Here is a 20,172-nt window from a genome sequence, read left to right on the forward strand (position 1 = left end):
TATGAATATATATATTTTTATTTTGTAGGATGAAGAAAATGGCAACAGAGGAGGTATGTTATAAAAGGTTTAATTTTTCTCTGAATGTTTTTTTACCCATGCCCTTCCAGTCTTTAAGTAATATTCAATGAGATGATATAGTTTTTGGAGTCCAAATATATAACAACAGTCCTTAGACGTGAGAGTCATAGAAATTAAACGTTTTTACCGTAGACTTCAAAATTTTATGGATTCCATTGTGTCACCATAATTTGTGTGATGATTTTATTGTCATTTATATATTAGTGGTTATGTGGGGGAATGTATCATGATTCTGAGGGGAATAATTCTGAGATTTTTTTATTCAATTAGTAATCTTTTAAATTTAGTGATTCTTTTAGTGTGTGTTTTATCTGCTAGATTTATTGGTTCAAATATTGAGAAGTAGAGTATTTTGGTTCTTGTAGCTAGTCTTACTCTTGATTTAAACATATTTAATGAACTTAAAAGGCTGGGGATGGGGTTATTTCTTAAAAACTGCCATTTATTTTTGTTTCAATCTTATATGAACTTTAATGAATTAAAATTTATACACAATAAAAAGCACCCATCTAGAAAACTTATTTCTATATAATTTTAGATGTTTAAAAAGTTGTAAAAATAGTGAAAAGTTTCCATATATCTTTCATTCAACTTCTCCTCGTGTTAAAAACATAACTATGGTACAATTAACAAAATTAAGGCACTCCTATCTAAACTGCAGGATTTATTTGGATTTTTCCCCTTTTCTGTTCCCGGAGTTCACATTGCATTCATTTGTCACACCCCCTTGGTTCTTCTAGTCTGTGACAGCGCCTCAGTCTTTCCTTGTAATTCACGGGCTTGATAATTTTGAGTAGCGCTGAGCAGTTATTTTGAATGTCTTTCAGTTTGGTTTTGTCTTGATGTTTTCTTATTATTAGTTTGAAGTGATGCATTTTTAGCAAGAATACCCATGTGCACGTCATTTAAGTGTACTGTTATACTTAAGGTTTTGTTGTGATAAATATGTAACGGGAAACCACCATTCCAATCAAGATGTGATATCAAAAAGAACCTTTGCGTCATTCCATAAAGTTCCCTTGTATGGCTTTGCTGTCAACACTCTGCTGGCCCTAGACAATCGCTGAGCTGCTTTCTGTCACTATAGATGAGTTTTGCCTCCTCTAGAGTTTCTTATAAATGGAATAATACAATGTGTACTCTTTGTATCTTTCAAAGATACATCTTCTCAGCCCATCTTCTTTGGCATAGTAGTTTTGAGATTCACCACTTTGTAAGTGTAGGTACTAATAGTACTACTTTTTTTTGCTGAGTGGTTTTTCCCTTGCTTGCGTAGACCATAAATTGTTTATCCACTCACCTGTTGATGAACCTTTATAATACCCGTATCTGATTTGAGGTCTTGGAATGGTTATGTTAAGGGTTAAACTGAGAGGAAAATGGTTTCTTTCAGCACTATCAAAAGTAATGAGTGTGTAGTGTGAGGTAGGACCCTTCATAGTTGTCACCGTTGTTTGTGCAAGATGGGCCACTCCTTGCACAAGGTCACCATCTGTTGTGCACCAGGGCTCAGGATGGATTCCAAATGTTACTTGGCCTTAGTGGGGAAAGGCAAGACTGACAAAACCACGATAGGCAAGAGAAAAGAAGACGTGGGTCCTCTGTCTCCCCATCATCCTACAGAGTGATGTACTGATGCCTGGACTACCTACCAGACACACAGCGCCTAGAATTTCATGGCTGTCATGTTCTGGTTTCTACTGGGAGAGATATACTGCTAATAAATGTAGAGGGGCTTAGTTGTAAAGCTTTATTCTGCAGATGATTTTATTTCTGGCATATCCATTCACTGAAGTGACATTTCATTATATGCTTTGACTGGAGATAATAGACTTAAACATTTGTAAGGGAAAACTTGGAAGATCTAGATCTAACAGAAGGAGATTTGGAGAGGCGTGATAAAGTGAGACTAAAGGGTGTCATCTGCTGGGAAAAATTACGGTTTAAATACCATTTTATTAATTAATTTATACTTAATCTCATTCAAAAAAGTGTTTGTGTACACATGCATGTATTATAGTAAGATAAAAATAAGATTAAAACGTTCATGGGGGAAAAATGAATTAAACTGACATTTGAGAGGTTTAGTACACATAAATGCGTGCTGTAGATCCTACACTGTTATCAAAAATGGGCTATAAATTTGCTTCTGAGCTTTTCCAATGGCAAGAAAAAAAGAAAAAGAGAGAGAGCGAGAGAAAGAAAGAAGGAGAGAAGGAAGGAAGGGAGGGGGAGGGGGAGGGAGGAAGGGAGGGAAGGAGGAAGGAAGGAAGGATGGATTATTATTTAAGGATTAGCCAAGGATTCACATTATCCATAAGAAAACAACATCTGGTTTGCCCTGAGGTCTGAGACACATTTCTCCTATGGTTCCTCCTAATGGAAACAGAGAATAATATAGTAGGTAACATTCTCAGTACCATCCCTTTATGTGACTGTTTTTTAAGAGATTTCTCAATGTAAGCTGATTTCAAAACCCCACGGTCCAATTTAGTGTAAAGAACTTCTCAACTGGGGACAGATTTGCTCCCCAGGGAACACATGGCAGTGTCGGTTGTCGCAGTTAGGGTGAGGGGGAGGGTGTGCTGCTGGCATCTAGCAGGGAGAGGCCAGAGATGCTGGTAAGAATCCTACAATGCACAGGACACCCCGCTTCCCGCCCCCGCCACCCCAAAGAATTATCCGGCCCAAATGTTAATAGTGCCAGTGTTGAGAAACCTTGGGTTATAGTGATGGATACCAAAACAATGGCCCGACTGTACAGGTCCCCAAGAGTCTGGCTTGATCTGGTGACAATACTCAGACCATTTAGAAGAATGGATATTAAGGACTACATATCCAGTGATCTTTCATGATTATTATACCTCACAACTGAATTTTGATCTGAATTGAGTTAACGCTATAGTTTGAGGTTAAATTATCTGGCCATTCTACTGGCATTGCGTGTTGTCAATGAAGGAGTAATCATGAGTAAGAAAAATGTTAGTTTAAGAAAATATAGAGTCAATCAGTATGTTAATAACTAGAAGATAAAATAGCTAAAAGAAAAAAAATCAAAGAATGTAAATAATTGAAATGTAATAATCTTATCATCAGGAATCCAACAGATTGAGGGAGAAAATAATTATAAGCTAGTTTAACAATTTAATTTAAAAGGCCAATAGAAGAATTAAAATAAACACAACGTAACTAAGGTTTTAAAATAAGAAAAATACAAATTCAAGCACCTTACCTCTTACGAAGCAAGGTCCATCAAAGTAAGATAATTTATAAAGTTCAGAACATCTGTATGGTTTTCTTCCTAAGAAGAACACTATAAAAAGATATGAGAATACCTAAAGAAATAATTTTATGATATGTTTGTAATATACCTGAAAGGAGAACTACTTGATTTTTAATTTTTTGAGGGTGGTAGAAATTAATATCTGATTGAGGACTTAATCTATAGTAGGAATCATAATATATGTTATTATGCTGTTTAATCCTCACTGTAATGCTGTGAGGTGTGAGACAGTACTCCCATTTTGTAGACGAGGAAACTGAGGCTGAAAAAGACGTAAAGTAACTTGCCCAAGATCACACAGCTAAGTGACAGAGCTGGACTTCCAAATCAGGCATGTATAACTCTGAAGCCCATCTTCTTTAAACTGTGCTATTTTATATCTGTTGACTTAAAAAAATAGTTTGACTTACATAGGGTCAAGAATTAGTAGATAAATATAGGGTATATTTACTATGTTAGGAAATTAACTCTGTGAAATGTCTCCGCATTGAGAAAGTTAAAAACAAGGAAACATGGGGGACTTCCCTAGCGGTCCAGTGGTTAGGGCTCCCAATGCAGGGAGTGCAGGTTCGATCCCTGGTCGGGGAACTAAGATCCCACATGCTGCATGGCGCGGCCAAAAAACGAAAAAAAACCCAAAAAACAAGGAAGCCTGTTCCATATTTGTGAACACTTAAAGACAAAGAATTCACAACAAGGTCAGGGAAACACCAAGTTCAGAGGCCCCAGACATCTTATAGGAGCACCCACCACTTGTTACTGGACTCTGAATAGCTGGCTGGCAGTGGACCTGGAAAGTTAAATGAGTTTAAAGAGTTCCTAGTTCTCTGTGTCCTTTTGCCTCCCTGGGCCAGGCTTGCTTTCGTCATCCCAGTTGGCAGTGGGAGTCACAGGCTGGTCTGCAGAAGAGGCCTACTTAGCTTACGTTTAGTACTCAAAATACCATTTCAGATAAACTGATCAGATCATCCGTCAGAACATATTCCATGAGAAAAATATGTTCTGACTTGTGAACAATTATTTATAGATCCGTTTAAAAAATACAACCTATTTAGAGACAGATGACACGTAATCTATTATTTTGACTCAGCCTGAATGTTTCGATATTTATTTCATAGTCTCATTTCCTTTTCAGACTTATTTTCAAGTGTACTGAGACTGCAAAATCCTTTTATATGAATTTTGTTTAATGAAATAGAATCCCAACCTCCGGTATAATGATCCGAGTCAGAGCGTAGAGTCACTGGAGAGAAAAGAATTCCCAGAATTTTATTCAAGCTCCTAAGAGATCCTGCTGTGTTGCCAGAATTCTGTGGAACGGTTGAAAGGTCTTTTTTGGTGGTCTTTCCTTTTGGTACCTCAGTGGAGTCTCTTTTGCCAGTCAGTTTTCCGATTATTCTCTTTACCCAGCTTTTCCATTCTGTTATATATTATTTCTCATATCTTGTATATATGTGTCCTCTCTTGTGTTTTAAAAGTTATTTTTCTCTCTTGTTGGTTAGTTTTCTGCGCTATAATGCAAATACTGTTTACAGGAGAAAGGCCGTCAAGGTAGAAAAATACTTCTTGGTGATAATAATGCTGGCGGATAATTGCTATCTTGCTGACGTCCTGTTGTCCCTTAAATCATAAATTCATAAATAATCAAAATAAGAATAATAGAAGGTTTGTAATTACCATTATTTTTCCTTATTCTATGAGAAAAAGTCTACCTCAGCTTAGTTGTAGGGACACTTCCAGTATTCTAAAATGTGTATGTCATTTTGTTAGATGCTCAATAACTGGTGGATTTCTCCTTTGGCATTAAACTTTATATTCAAGCATGTTAATAGTAGAAAAAAAAAGTATCTGGGAATTCTGTATACTTTCTCAGTAGTAAAAATTTGTATTTTGTGATTGCGGTCACTTCTGACAAACGGCTCTGTAGTCCGTGTTAGAGTTTTCTAATGAAGGATAGTTTAGTGGCAAGACATAGAACCCCCCGCCCCTGCCAGGCCACCTTAGGAAAGATGTGTTAATTCTAAGAAACAAATAAGACATCTCCAAATTCAAAGTCAAGTGCTGTAGGATACCCGGGGTGCCCCAGACACCAGAATTAGGACCTGGAAAGTAACTAAATGCAGAGTAACAACACAGACAACAGCAACAAAATCTTGGCATATGATCCTCCAAAGGCCTAAACTCTGCTACTTACAGGATGGTTTAAATGATGTTCACAGATAATTTTGACTATACATGATTGTCTCATATGCTGACCTCTGTAGAAGGAACAACCCTAACTGTATCTTCTTCCTTCCTTCCTCTCTCATCATCATAATTCCAAATTCCCCAAGAGAGAAATGTAATTGGCCTAGTTCATTGTTTAATGAACAGCACTCACTATGTTTAGAGATCAAATGTTCTTCAGTTTAATGAAGATCTAAATTCTGTAGAGCTGAGAAAATTGAGTATATTTTATGCCGTTGATTTCCATTAATAGATTGAAAACCTATTCCCTCAGGATAATGTAACGCTAAATTACGGACCTGAAAATTGGTTGGAAGAAGAAATTCTTATTATGGGTAGGTCTGTGGTCTGTGGTGTGGTGGTAGGGTGTCAGAATTGTGTTCATGTTACTTTTGAAATGTAGCAATACTAACCGAGTGGGCTTCACAGATCTCATGATGTCTTTGGGAAGGCACATTAACTGAACCCCTTAGGATCCATTTTTAACTGTACTGACAGGTAAATTATTTGAGCTTTGAGTTTCTCTGGTAGTTAGGTAAATATACTAATTAGCTGCATATTTTTATTAACTTCTAGTGCTGTTCAGTTGAACAACCACAGGTGTCTTTAAACTGTCTTGAAGCTACTTTACAAAGTAGAAATGATGATGGTGATGATGCTGGTGATGGGGTGATGATGATGGTGACGGGGATGCTGGTGATGATGGTGATGGGGTGATGATGGTGGTGGTGATGGTGATGATGGCTGTGATTGTGGTGATGAGGACGATGATGGTGGTGACGGTGATGATGGTGGCAGTGACTGGGTGGCGGAAGCAGCTAACTTACGGCGCGTCAGGTGCTGTTCTAAGACTCTGCATGGAGTAACTCATTTAATCATCACAGCAACTTTCTGGGGTGGATATTATTATCATCTCCTTTTTTTTTTTTTTTTTTTGCGGTACGCGGGCCTCTCACTGTCGTGGCCTCTCCCGTTGCGGAGCACAGACTCTGGACGCGCAGGCTCAGCAGCCATGGCTCACGGGCCCAGCCGCTCCGCGGCATGTGGGATCTTCCCAGACCGGGGCACGAACCCGTGTCCCCTGCATCGGCAGGCGGACTCTCAACCACTGCGCCACCAGGGAAGCCCTCATCTCCACTTTTAAGATGAGGAAATTGAGGCACAAAGTGTCTAACTAGCAAGTGGTAGAGTTGGACAGTTTGATTCTAGAGTTTTCTCTCAATTCCCACCCCAGCTTCTCAGAAAGAACTTTACTCTCACATAATTCATTCTTGAAAATGTGAAAGAAAGAGGGTTCTGTTCCCTTGAAAGTCAAGCAGTATTAAAAAAATCACTGAGGGACTTCCCTGGTGGTGCAGTGGTTAAGAATCCGCCTGCCAATGCAGGGGACACGGATTCGAGCCCTGGTCCAGGAAGATCCCACATGCCACAGAGCAACTAAGCCCGTGCGCCGCAACTACTGAGCCTGTGCTCTAGAGCCCGCGAGCCACAACTACTGAAGCCCGTGCTCCACAATAAGAGAACCCACCACAATGAGAAGCCTGTGCACCACAACGAAGAGTAGCCCCCTCTCGCTGCAACTAGAGAAAGCCCGTGCAGAACAATGAAGACCCAACGCAGCCAAAAAAAAAAAAAAAGAAAAAAAAAAGTAAAAAAAAATCACTGATTCAAAATTCAGGTATAATTTTGTTAACATAGAATTAGCATATCATACTTGTTCTTTAGTTTTCTTCTTTATCTTCATAATTGAACATGTACTGTTGGCTTAAATCTGCTGGGCTTAAGGATAAAGCATCGTTGCTTTAATGTCTGCAGTTGGTTTTCATCTTTGATTCAGTTATATTATGACTGATAACACTTTTTTTGTTTTTGTTTGTTTTATTTAACTTATTTTTATGAAATGATAAGGGCGCTTATAGGTATTTACCCAAGATAAATGAAACATGCCTTCAAGAATATTTGTACAGAAATGTTCAAATTATTCATATTAAATAAGCACTGGATTGAGTCGACCTAAATATTAATCAGCATATGAATTGATGACCAAATTGTGGTATATCCATATAATGGACTACACAGGGCATCTTGGATCAGTCTCAAAAGCATTTATTTTCTTGAGGTGGAATTCACCTAACATAAAATTCACCCTTTTAAAGTGACCAATTCAGTGACATTTAGTAGAGAATTAAAGGACATGTATGCAGTGTGCATCTGCCACCTCTATCTAGTCCCAAAACATTCCGTCACCCCAAAAGAAAACCCATGTCCAGTAAGCAGTCATTCACTGTTCTCCCCTCCCCCAGGTCCCTGGCAACCACCAATCTGTTTTCTGTCCCCATGGATTTAACCTATTCTAGATATTTCATATAAATGGAATCATACAATATGCAACCTTTTTCATATGGCTTCTTCCACTTAGTGTAATGTTTTTGAGGTTTGTCTGTGTGTCACATATATCAGTACTCCATTCCTCTTTATGGCTGAATAATATTACATTGTAGGTATATACCACAGTTTGTTTATCCGCTCATCCACTGATGGACATTTGGGCTGTTTCCACCTTTTGACCGTTGTGATTAGTGCTGCTATGAACATGCATGTACAAGTGTTTGTTTGCATTCCTATTTTAAATTCTTTGAGGTATATATATCTAGGAGTGGAATTGCTGGGTCATATGGTGATTCTATGTTTAACATTTTGGGGAACTGCTAAACGGTTTTCCATAGTACCTGCACCATTTTTACATTCCCATCAGCAATATATGAGGATCCCAGTCTCTCTACATCCTCACCAACACGTGCTATTTTCCATTTTTGTTATTATAACCAACCTATCGAGTATGAAGTGGTGTCTCATTTTGGTTTGCATTGCCTTAATAAAGATGTTGAGCATTTTCATGGGCTTGTTGGCCATTTTTATATCTTCTCTGGAGAGATGTCTGTTCAAATCTATTGCCCATTTTTTTAAATTGGGCTGTTTGTCTTTTTGTTTTTGAGTTGGAAGTATTCTTTATATATTCTAGATACTAGGCCCTTATCAGATACATGATTTGCATAGATCTTCTCTCATTCTGTAGGTTGTCTTTTTATTTTCTTGATAATATCCTTTGATGCACAAAATTTTAACTTTTGATGAAATCTAATTTATCTACGTTTATTGCTCATGCTTTTCCTGTCAAACTCATTTTGATTAGTGAAGAAGCCAAGTGCAAAAAGAGTACATACTGTCTGATTCCATTTATGTGAAACTCCAGGAAAGACAAATCTAAACAAATCTGTGGTTGCCTGAATTGACTAGGAAGAGGCACAAGGGAAGTTTTGGGCTTGATGGAAATCTTCTATATCTTGATTGTGGTGGTGGTTGCATGGGTGTGTACATTTGTCAAAACTTAGGAACTGTGTACTTAAATGGGTGCATTTTATCTTAGGTAAATTATAATAAAGTTGATTTAAAACAAAAAGAACATATGCAATTTATTCAGTCTACAGTTGATGGACATTTAGATTTTTTCCAATGTTTACCTATTTCAAACAGTGCAACTGTGAGCCATCTTATTACACGTACTTTGTGCACAAATATCCTCATTTCTGGTGGGTATATATATCTAGGGATGGCATTACTGACTCATAGGTATGCATACAATCACATTTAGTAGATACTGCTAAAAAGTTTTCCAAAGTGATTATACCGATTTACACAGCCACCAACAGGGTATGAGAATTCCACTTGCTCCATATCATCACTAACACTTGGCATTTGTCAGTCTTTTTCATTGTATCCATTCTAGTGAGTGTGTAGTGGAGTGGGTTAATTTAAACTTTCTTGACACTGATGAAGTCGATTACCTTTTATTTGGTTATTAGCTATCAGTGCTTTTAAAAATAATTCATATGTAGGAGTCTAAATATTTTTGATGAAGATTTTATTAGTTATATATTTAGCAGATATTCAGCTGTGACTTGCCTTTCAATTTCTTATTAGTAATTTTGATAAAGGGAAGTTCCTAATTTTAATGTAGTCCAAATTATCAGTCTTTTCTTTTATGGTTAAAACTTTGAGTGCTATTGAAGAAATTTTTTTCTACTCCATGGTCACGAAGATACTCTCCTGTGTTATCTTCCGAGATGCTTTATTGTTTTGTCATTCACAATTAAATCTACAATTCACTTGTAATTGATTATTTTTACATGTGGTATGGGATCAAGGTTAATTTTTCCCCATACTGATATGCATTTGGCCTGGCACTATTTAGTGAAAAGTCTATTTTTTCTACTGCTCTGTAATACCACCTTGATCATACAGTGTTTATATATGTTTTGGTCTGTTTCTGGACCATATTCTATTCCACGGGTCGGCATGTGGCTCATTTTTGTACAGCTTCCAAACTAAGAATAGTTCAATATTTTTAAAGGGTTGTTTTAAAAAAAAGAATATGCGACAGAGACTGTATGAGTCCTGCAAAGGCTAAAATATTTACCATCTGGCCCTTTACAGAAAAGTTTGCTGAACTCCGTTCTATTCCATTGGTCACTTTCTTTGCTGCAAGACTGTGATCTTAATTACTGTAGCTGTATAATAAGTGTTGCTATTAGGTAGAGTAACTCTTCCAATTTTGTTTTCAAGATTGAATTGGCTGTTCTTGTCCATTTACAGTAACACACGCACACACACACACACACACACACACACACAAACAAATTCTTCTGGAATTTTGATTGGTTTTATATTATTTACAGTGTTGAATATTTGAGGTATTGAATCTTTCAATCTACGAATGTGGTGTATCTCTCCCATGAATGAGTTTTGAATTTTTCTGCATCTTTTGGAATAAACATTTGATTTTTTTCCCCTTTAGTCTCAATATAGTGAATTATATTGATTTATTTTTTAAATGTTAAACCAACTTTGCATTACAGAACTAAACCAAGATTGTTCCTAATGTATGTACTTTTTATATATTACCAGTTTTGGCTTTCTGTTTTATTTAGAATTTTTGCATCTCTGTTCAAGGATTGCTTCACATAAAGGTGGACTTTGGTCCTTTTGATATTTGGAGTATCAGTTTGGGTTCGCTGAGAAGCAGACACAGGGTGGGATAGGGAGAGTGGGAGGGAGGGAGACGCAAGAGGGAAGACATATGGGAACATATGTATATGTATAACTGATTCACTTTGTTATAAAGCAGAAACTAACACACCATTGTAAAGCAATTATACCCCAATAAAGATGTTTAAAAAAGAAGCAGACACAAAGACAGAAATGGTGGCAAGACAGGATTAGACATAGCAGAGATTTATTGGGGGAAATGCCTGTAGAAAGGAGCAGGAAAGGACGGGGAAGACAAGACTGTGATACAGGTCTGACGCCTGTGAAAGAAGAGAGGAAAAGAGGATTTGGTAGGAAGGCGCTGACTGCAGCACAGTTCTCAGAAGGCCTGTGCTGGGCCAGAGAGGAGTCCCCAAACCAACACTGTCCCTTAGAGGAGTCCTGCTTCGGAGGGCGGGGGAGTGGCAAGTGTGAACGTGATGGTGGGTCCAGGCTGGGGCTGGCAGTCAGCTGTGTTCTCTTTGGCAGAACAGGGCTGGACTTCTACCTTTGCAGCCCTACTCACGTGTTGTACTCCTTGGGAGGCCCAATTGAAAGCATATAGTGTTTTCCAGGGCCCTCTTCCTTGCTGGACCCCAACGTCCATGTTTGTGTCCCTGACCCTTGGAGACTGAGGGAGGCCGTGAACAGCTTCTCAGTCTCAGCCTTTACTTTGGAAGCAGAATTTGCCTCAAGGCGAAAAGCAGTGCAAAACATGGGGCTCCCTGGACTTCATTCTCCTATTTTGGTTTATCGATTTTTTGAAGGCAAACTTTTTTTATATCTGCTTTTAAGATTTTCTCTATAGAAGCTTCGCTGGTGGTCCAGTGGGTAAGAATCCACGATCCCAATGCAGGGGGCCCAGGTTTAATCCCTGGTCGGGGAACTAAGTTCCCACATGCATGCCACAGCTAAGAATCAGCATGCCACAACTAAAGATCCCGCATTGCCGCAACTAAGACCCAGTGCAGCCTAAATAAATAAATAAATAAGATTTTTCTCTATATCTTTGATGTTTAGCCATTTTGTAATGATGAGTCTAGGTGAGGATATATTTTTATTTTTCTTGTTTGGGATTCATTGAGCTTCTTGTGTCTGTAGATGGATGCTATCATCAGTCTAGGAAATTTTCAGCCAGCATCTCATCACATATTACCTGTGTCCTCCTGTAACCCAATGCTCTCTTCTTCTGGGGCTCCAATCAAACATATGTTAGATTTTCTTACTCTACCCCCCATGGCTCCTAAATTTTCTGTTTCTTCTCTGTGTGTGTGCGTGTGTGTGTCTGCATTCCAGGTAATTTCTCCCTATGTATATTCAATAATTTTCTTTTTAGCTGTTTGCATTTTACATTTTAATTATCAGAAGTTCTTTAGGGTAGTGCACCGAATATGCTTGATCACTTCCTATAGTTTCCTCTTTACCATTTTTAGGCTTATTTTAAAAACTTCTTCAGACATGATAAGCAAAGTTGTTTTATAACCTCTGTCTGGCGATTCCATTATCAGAAGCCTTTGTGGGTCTCTTTCTCTCTTTTTTTTCCTGGTGGTTCTAGCTCAGAGGGTGTTGTGTTTTTGGAGTTTTTTGTTGTTGTTATTATTATTATTTGTGGATGCTTGAGCATTTTGTGTTTTTTGTGGATGTTTTGACTATTTTGTGTTTATTGACCTTCAAATATCATTACTGAAGATTTTTTGAGATCTAGGATAAAAGATTGTTGTTTGCTTTATCCAGATCCAGGCTATTACTTGATTTAGCCTATAAATCTATGTGAAGTTCGGCCTCCGGCTACTTCTTACAGATCGGTTTCCCTTCCCTTACCCCCTGCTCTGCTTAGTTAGCACTGAGGTAGCCTCTGGGCTGGTGGGAACATTCTTTGCAGTTACCCTTACTCTTCAGTGTGGGGAAAGTCTCCTAACAGATTCCTAACTGGACAAGACTTGGGCTTTTTCCTCTGCCTGCTGAGTGCAGAAGCCCTTAAGACGGAAGTTCTAACCTGGACATATATTATCATATTAGTAGTAATTTTGGGAGGTAATTTTCTTTTTTTGTTCTTTGTTGTTTTTTTGGCCACACCGTGTGGCATGTGGGGTCTTAGTTCCCCTACCGGGGATTGAACCCGCACCCCCTGCAGTGGAAGCATGGAGTCTTAACCACTGGACAGCCAGGGAAGTCCTGGGAGGTAGTTTTCTAGTAGCTGGACTTTGTATGCGTATACACTATGGCGCAAGTATAAGTGATGTATTCCCTGTACTCACTCACTTTGCTAATATATGGATACTTCAGTGAATGCTTTGCTGCCCATGGTTTTGTCTTATTAAAATAACTTTATTCTATCAACATAGTTATAATAAAATTACCAAGTTATTTGTAGTCTGCTACTATGGGCAGTGTTTCCTACTGTAAAAATATATACACACATGTATAAACTTGCATACACGTGTACACACACAAAGATAATAAGTGCTTTTTATGTTATATGTTGCTAGCAACAGGTTAACTCAATATATTTATTTTGTTTCTCTTCATTTGACAGGTAGGAAACACGGGAAAGGAGGGCTTCAGGGTCTTCTGAGTAAATAGGACAAAGCAAAACACTGTGGAGTGCCAGATGTAAAGGACAGTGATGACAAGGACATATATAGATATATATACACACGGGGGAGAAAGTGATAGCTTTCAGTATGTTCAATAGCTTCCAAACGTTTGAAAGGATGTTTTGTACAAGATGGAGTAGAGTGCTGTTTCACAACTAGTGAAAGATGCAGGTAGGCTCTTTCCCTGATTTTCTCCTGGGAAATCCCTACTCATATTTTGGACACAGTTAATCTGAGTGATTGTAGTAAACAAGTGACTGCTTGTTTACTAAACAAGCACTCTGCTTATTATTGTCTGTCACACTTTTCACCATCTCTCATGCTACTTTTTTCTCATTGAACATTTTTCTGCCTCAGGTGGATTGTCGAGCAGGAACCTTATTTTTATTTTTTTATAATTTTAAAAATGATTTGTGTGTATGTATTTATGGCCACGCGGCATGCGGGATCTTAGTCCCCGACCAGGGATTGAACCCGTGCCCCCTGCAGTGGGAGCGCGGAGCCCTAACCCCTGGACCACCAGGAAATTCCCAACTTTATTTTATTACTTTTTTTTCTTTAAACCCAGAACAGTTCCTGGCCTATATACATTTAATGAATCTTTATATAGGATGGTGGAAGATGAAGGTGTAAAATAATTACATAAGTGCAGAAACAGAGGTCTGCACAACTGTGGCAGGATCACAGCATGGCAAGTCATCTAACCACCAGGGAAGGGTTTCTCAGATGGGGTGTGCTTTGTGCTGAATAGGATTTTATCAGGACAAAGGAAAAAACAGCATTCAAGAACAGATTTCGGAGGTATTTAGAAGTTGTTTTTGCCCAGATTTGGTAGTAGGACATGGGGTAGATTGTATGTCACCAGTTAAAGATGTCTTGTGGAGGATTATGCTTGGCTTTCCTGGCATGAATGAGTGGATGGATGGAAGTACCATTGACTGAGAGATACGGAAGTGAAACACACCCACCTCATTCCCCCGGGGAAATGATTTCAGTTTGGGATAAGTTACGTTTCTGATGCTGGTAGAATGTTCAGTACCTAGTTGAAAATTTGGGTATGGAGCTCATAGGGAGAGGTAGGGTTGAAAATAAATTTGGAAGTCATCATTATATGTGCTATAATTAAGCCCTAGGCATCAATAAAATCATACACGGAGAGCATGAAGACACACAGCATAAAGATAGAACTCTAGGAAAGACAACATCTAAGAGCTGGTCAGAGAAAGGAGAATCAGAAAGGAAATCTGAAAATAAGTTTGGAAGGTATAAGGACAGCCAGGAGGAGTTGATGGCTTGCTAATTAAGAGGCGATCATTTTTAAGGGAGGGTGGATAACTTGCATTTGTCCTAGAGAATTCATTAGGGTGGAGACTAAAACGATACTGTTGGGGGAGATCCCTGGTGGTCCAGTGGTTAAGACCCTGTGCTCCCAATGCAGGGGTCCTGGATTCGATCCCTCCTCTGGGAACTAGATCCCGCATGCTACAACTAAGACCCGGCGCGGCCAAATAAATAAATTTTGAAAAAAGGAAAGAAAAGACACTGTTGGACCTGACCTGACAAGTAGCAAATTGGTAAAGTTACCAAGAATAGTTTCAGTGTGGTGGGCAGAGTGGATCCGGTGCGTCAGTGGGCTGTGACATAAATTAGAACAGGGAACAGTGGGGAGGGGGGGATGCATGCTGTCCCCCAGAGGATACTTGTCAGTGTCTGAGAAACCCTGAATTAGAAGTAAAGAAATGAGAGTAGGTGAGTATAGATTATTCTTCAAGAAGTATGAAAATGAAAGGATGGGGAATGAGAGGTGAAAGCTATGTGGCAGGGTAGGGAGAAGTTTTGTTCTCTTAAGTTTGGGAAGCTTTTGTGTGTTGTGAGATCTGGAGAGAAGAAGAGAGATTGGTTTTACACTTGAGAAGAGACCATTTGGGGAACAAGGTCCTGAAGAAAGCTGGTAACTAAATCCTCACCTGAGAAAGAGCAAAGGAAAGTAAGGATAGACAAAGATTTAAAAAAGAAAAAGATGAGGATTCAGCAGTTGAAAGAAATAAGGTTATCTAAATAGTGTGAACAAATCAAGATGGCAGAACAAGTCCAAGAAGGGTATTAGAAGTTTGAAACTGCAGCCTTGAGGGAACGGGGATTAAAATACAAGCAAGAGACTCTAGTGAGTAATGTCAAGCACTTAGCTGAACTTGGAAACTCTAAATCAGTGGGTCATGCAGTTTTACTCATTTGACATTGCAGGCCAAGAACAAGAGCAGAGGGAGGGTCATAGCTGGACATTGGCAAGCGGAATGCTTTGAAAGATCAAGGGGGAAAGGAAGTGGAGGTTACTGGTGAATTTGGTTGTAATATTGATCTGTGGGTAAACTTATAAGAAAGAGTGTTTTCTGAGGGAGACTGATAGTCTTGAAGACCAGAGAGGACTAAAGGGTTTGGAGAAAGATGAGGGGCAGGTTTAATCAGTTATGGGGTCGGGCAGTGGTAAGGTCAGACGTGGAAAGATAGTTGCCTGTGGTTAGCACACTGCAACTTAAAATCTAGAACAACTGGAATAACGGCTCTGAATCCACACGTGATACATACTTTGTGAAATTCCTGAAACTTTCAGAGAGAGAAAAAGACGATGCTGCATAAACTTCAAATACTCCAGAAGACAGATCCCAGGACTGTTTTGTTCGTTGTAGAGTGATCGGCTCCTGGCACGTTGTCCAAGCTCACTAAATATTTGTTGAATGAATAACATCCTCCAGAGTCTTTCTTGCCTAGGTGGTTCATAACGCCAGAAAATTTTGGTTCACGTCTGACACCTAGTGGTATTGTACTGAAATTACTATTAAGTGGCAGCATTTTCCTTTTATTTCAGGGAAATCCTATAGATCAGTTGCAGTACAATAATAGCTTTGTTCCTGAAACATGTCTCCAAGTTGGTTTTGGGCAGTCTTGCTATTGGCATTTACTAGGACTTTAATTTGAATCAATCAGCAGTAATATTTCTAGAGCATCCACTATATGCCAGACACTGTTCTGTGTGCCAGAGATTTTCATGTAGTGTATGTTCTCTTGCATAGGTGACCTCACTGAATTTGAATAGATAGGCAGAGCATTCCATTAGGAGTGGGAAACTTGTTCCAGAACTTAATTTTAGGATTCTGTTGTGGTTTTACACGTGAGACCTTTTCTAAATTTATTTCATAGCTTTTGGTGCTACCGTTCCTATGTCATGAAATACTGCTTTTCATTAATGTTAGGTAGGCTTTTAGGAAGATAGAAGAAAGTAGAAGGAAGGCTTGGGTTTGTTGTCAATTTATATGATCCAGATTGTGCAAAATACTGCATAATACGGAGAACTGTGAACAGATTTTGTTTTCTTTCCTTTAAGAAGAAGTAAAGTTCTGATTTGTTAGTGATGCATACTGAACTATTTGAAGTATTTGTGAATGAATTGACATGATACCTGGGATTTACACTAAAATACTTTAGGAAAAAAATGTGAGCGTAAATGAAACAAGATGACAGATTTTTAATAATTATTTACATTATGTTCATGGGGGGGTTATTCTGCTTGTTTCCTCTATTTTTGTATATGCCGGGCATTTACCACACTAAAAAGTAAACCAAAAAAATTAGACAGGTGTGGGTTGAAAGAAAGTTTGTCATGATTAAGTTAGAACATGATCTGCTTTTTAGTATTTAGCAGGTTTTCTTAGCTTCACTTTGTTCCACTTGATGTTCCTTAAAGATGAGGTTGAGTAGTGAGCGTGTGTTTGCTTATAATGGATGAAATGTGATTGAGACCTGACAGGTGACATTCTACTGACGTTGTCTAGAGACTATTGGAATTTGGGGTGGGGAGCTCATAAGAATTGTTGGAGCTACAGATTGGAGGCTTGGGAGGTATAGTTTCAAAGTACTAGCCATCACTCTGGAAATGAGAGCATCGTAAGTGGAAATTTGGGACCACCTAGGTTTAAAAAGCTGGAATGCATTTTTTTTTCCTTAGTGCTTCTGCCCTTACCAAAGGGGAAAGGGACCCAATAATCTGCCATGGCAGTCTTCTTAAATTGGATTGTACTTAATTTTCATATAGGATGTATCAGTATTTTTCATATGATACATACGGGTTTTTGATGTGAGACAATGCCTCTCTTAGGCTCTTAAGATAGTTTTGTATGCCGTTAGCGAACCAAACCCCTAAAGTAAAAATTAGAAGCCTGTTTTCTTTTCTTTTCTTTCTTTTTTTAGAAGCCTGTTTTCAACAATGAAAAAAAACAGCTATGAAATATTTCAGGCAAACAGAAAATAAAGGGAAGAAATGTGACTTCCAAATGCTGGCCACCTGTCCTTGTCATCTTAGCATTTTAACACCCCCCTCCTCCATTTCTCTCTCACTAAGACATAAATGATTATAAATATGGTTAAGGCCCTTCCATACCACTCCTTTTCTATTCTCTTCCCCCAGAGGTAACTACTAGCCTGAATTTGCTATTTATCACTCCCTCTGTTTGTTTTTTGCCTTAATAGATCCAGAATTCCTAACTTTTGCTCAATAAATGCTTCTCCATGCCCTGTTTTTTCTGTGTCAATCTGTGACCCAGCAAAGGGAAACAAAGATCATTTTTTATTATTCAGATTTAACTCTGATATCTGTCTGTCTCAATCTACATTGTGGTTTCAATTATTTTGGGTCTGAAAAATAGATATTAATTTCAATAAGCTATTTAATTGATTTTCTTTAAATAATGAATGCCTGGAGCTTTAATACTCCATTATGGGGCTTCCCTGGTGGCGCAGAGGTTGAGAGTCCGCCTGCCGATGCAGGGGACACGGGTTCGTGCCCCGGTCCGGGAAAATCCCACATGCCGCGGAGCGGCTAGGCCCGTGAGCCATGGCCGCTGAGTCTGCGCGTCCGGAGCCTGTGCTCCGCAACAGGAGAGGCCACAACAGTGAGAGGCCTGCGTACCGCAAAAAAAAAAAAAAAAAAAATACTCCATTATGTGACCTCTATAGCTTTCCACCTTTGTGGAGAGCACACGTCTTCCAAGGCTTATCTAACTTTAACTTTCATATGAAGCACAGTTTAATTTCAACAGCCTTTTCTAGTGTAGAGATAGATAGAGGGTTTCTTTGTTTTTGTCTTTTTTTCTTTTTTTTTACAACAAAGAAATCAGTAAAAAGAATACTTTAAAAAACTGTCATTATAAAAACAGAGATTTGGTTCCATTAAAAAAATTGTTCGGTAGCATCAGAACTGTGAGAGAGAAGGAAAAATTTTTAAAAATCTCAATCTGAGTGATAGCCCTTATTTTCTGCTGCTTTGCTTTTGGTGAAGACGTAAGATGGTATTTCTTTGTTTAAAGTATAATTTTTTTTTTAACTCTGATAAATACATTTCTCTTGTCCCTAGAACTAACTATAGGATTCCCTGATCTACACCTATTATTTCTCTGTGTATCTTCATTCTCTGTGTCTCGTTTCTAACTGGTATAGTTCTAAGAATATTACTTCTGAAAATAATCTATTTACTTTAGGCTGCTTGCTTTGTATACTTCATATTTCAAATTGTGAAACAATTTAAATGTTGCAAGTGATTTGGACTTTAGCATTCTCCAAAGAAGAGGGTCATTAGAGCACTCTGGCTTTTAGACACCAGTCTCTTTGAAGACAGATGAGTAGTTTGTGTCAGTTACTGGAAATTTGTTAGTATAGTCTCTCTTACTTCCTTCTTTTCTTTGGCGTTCTTCGGTTTGTACTCTTCGACTCCCCCCAATATGCCAGTTGAGTCTGTATTGTTGCTCTTTGGACCAGTATTTAATCAAGCACAAGCAGTGTGACAAGCGCCATGTCCCCTGGCCTCATTCATCCCTGATCTCCATGTAAACTTTCTAAAGGTTTATCATCAGGTTAGCATAGTAATAACATTGATTAAATACCTACTTGTATTAGGCATCATATAAGTATTTCAGTGGATTCTCTCTTCTAATCCTCACAATAGCCCTGCCAGGTAAAAATAAATTGTCATCACCCTCATTTTTCAGATGAGTTAACTGGGGTACAAATAAATCATTTGTCTAACATCACTTGGGGATAGGGTTGCCAGATAAACTACAGGATGCCCAGTTAAATTTGAATTTCTCATAGACAGTCATTTTTGCAAAATCCAGTAACCCTACTTGGAAAGTAAGTGGTAGAGCTGGGATTTTAAACCAGGTAATCTGGTCGTAGGGCTCAAGCTGTTAACCACTGCCTTATACTAGGTATGGAGAATAAAAATCATATCCACCCGGGGCTTTCCTGGTGGCGCAGTGGTTGGGAGTCCGCCTGCCAGTGCAGGGGACGCGGGTTCGTGCCCCTGTCCGGGAGGATCCCACATGCCGCGGAGCAGTTGGGCCCGTGAGCCATGGCTGCTGAGCCTGCGCGTCCGGAGCCTGTGCTCCGCAGCGGGAGAGGCCACAACAGTGAGAGGCCTGTGTACTGCAAAAAAAAAAAAAAAAAAAATCATATCCACCTGGATGTTCATCCAGTATTTGGATGGCAGCTACTACCTATATATTATTATTTCTTTTAGTTGAGTTATTTTTCCCCAACTGATTATATTTACCATAATGTAAAAATATGTGCATTCTCTCTGATTTCAAAGTGTAACGTTCAACTTCAGGCAAATTCGTGTATGCTTTTTATAGCTTCTTATTTAAGTCTTTACTAATTGTATGTTAAATAGCATAAAGTGGGACTTTCAGTACCTGCTCATTTTAGCCATTCTCATTCATGTAAGGTCATTGTCTTCTTCCTTTTCTCAAATACAGAACGATTTAATTACATGTGTGTGTTAGAAAGACACATTTCCCTTTTCTTTTGATAAGGTCAAGGGAATAATACTTGAATAAGGTCTTTAGCAGT

General features: G+C 38.7%; 1 protein-coding gene across 2 annotated transcripts in view; it reads left to right on the top strand.

The window, feature by feature from the left end:
* The window catches only part of ARHGAP21 (Rho GTPase activating protein 21), a 127,043-nt gene that overhangs the window by 54,745 nt on the left and 52,126 nt on the right, over positions 1–20,172 (top strand). For both annotated transcript variants that reach the window (XM_022580516.3, XM_022580517.3), the window contains exon 4: positions 29–53. In XM_022580516.3, the coding sequence (XP_022436224.1) occupies positions 29–53 (25 nt within the window). The remainder of the gene's footprint in view (positions 1–28; positions 54–20,172) is intronic.

Source organism: Delphinapterus leucas, chromosome 2 (genome assembly GCF_059928025.1).
Source record: "Delphinapterus leucas isolate spDelLeu-1000000601 "Yukka" chromosome 2, BTC_Dleu_Yukka2, whole genome shotgun sequence".
In the NCBI taxonomy this organism is placed as follows: Eukaryota; Metazoa; Chordata; class Mammalia; order Artiodactyla; family Monodontidae; genus Delphinapterus; species Delphinapterus leucas.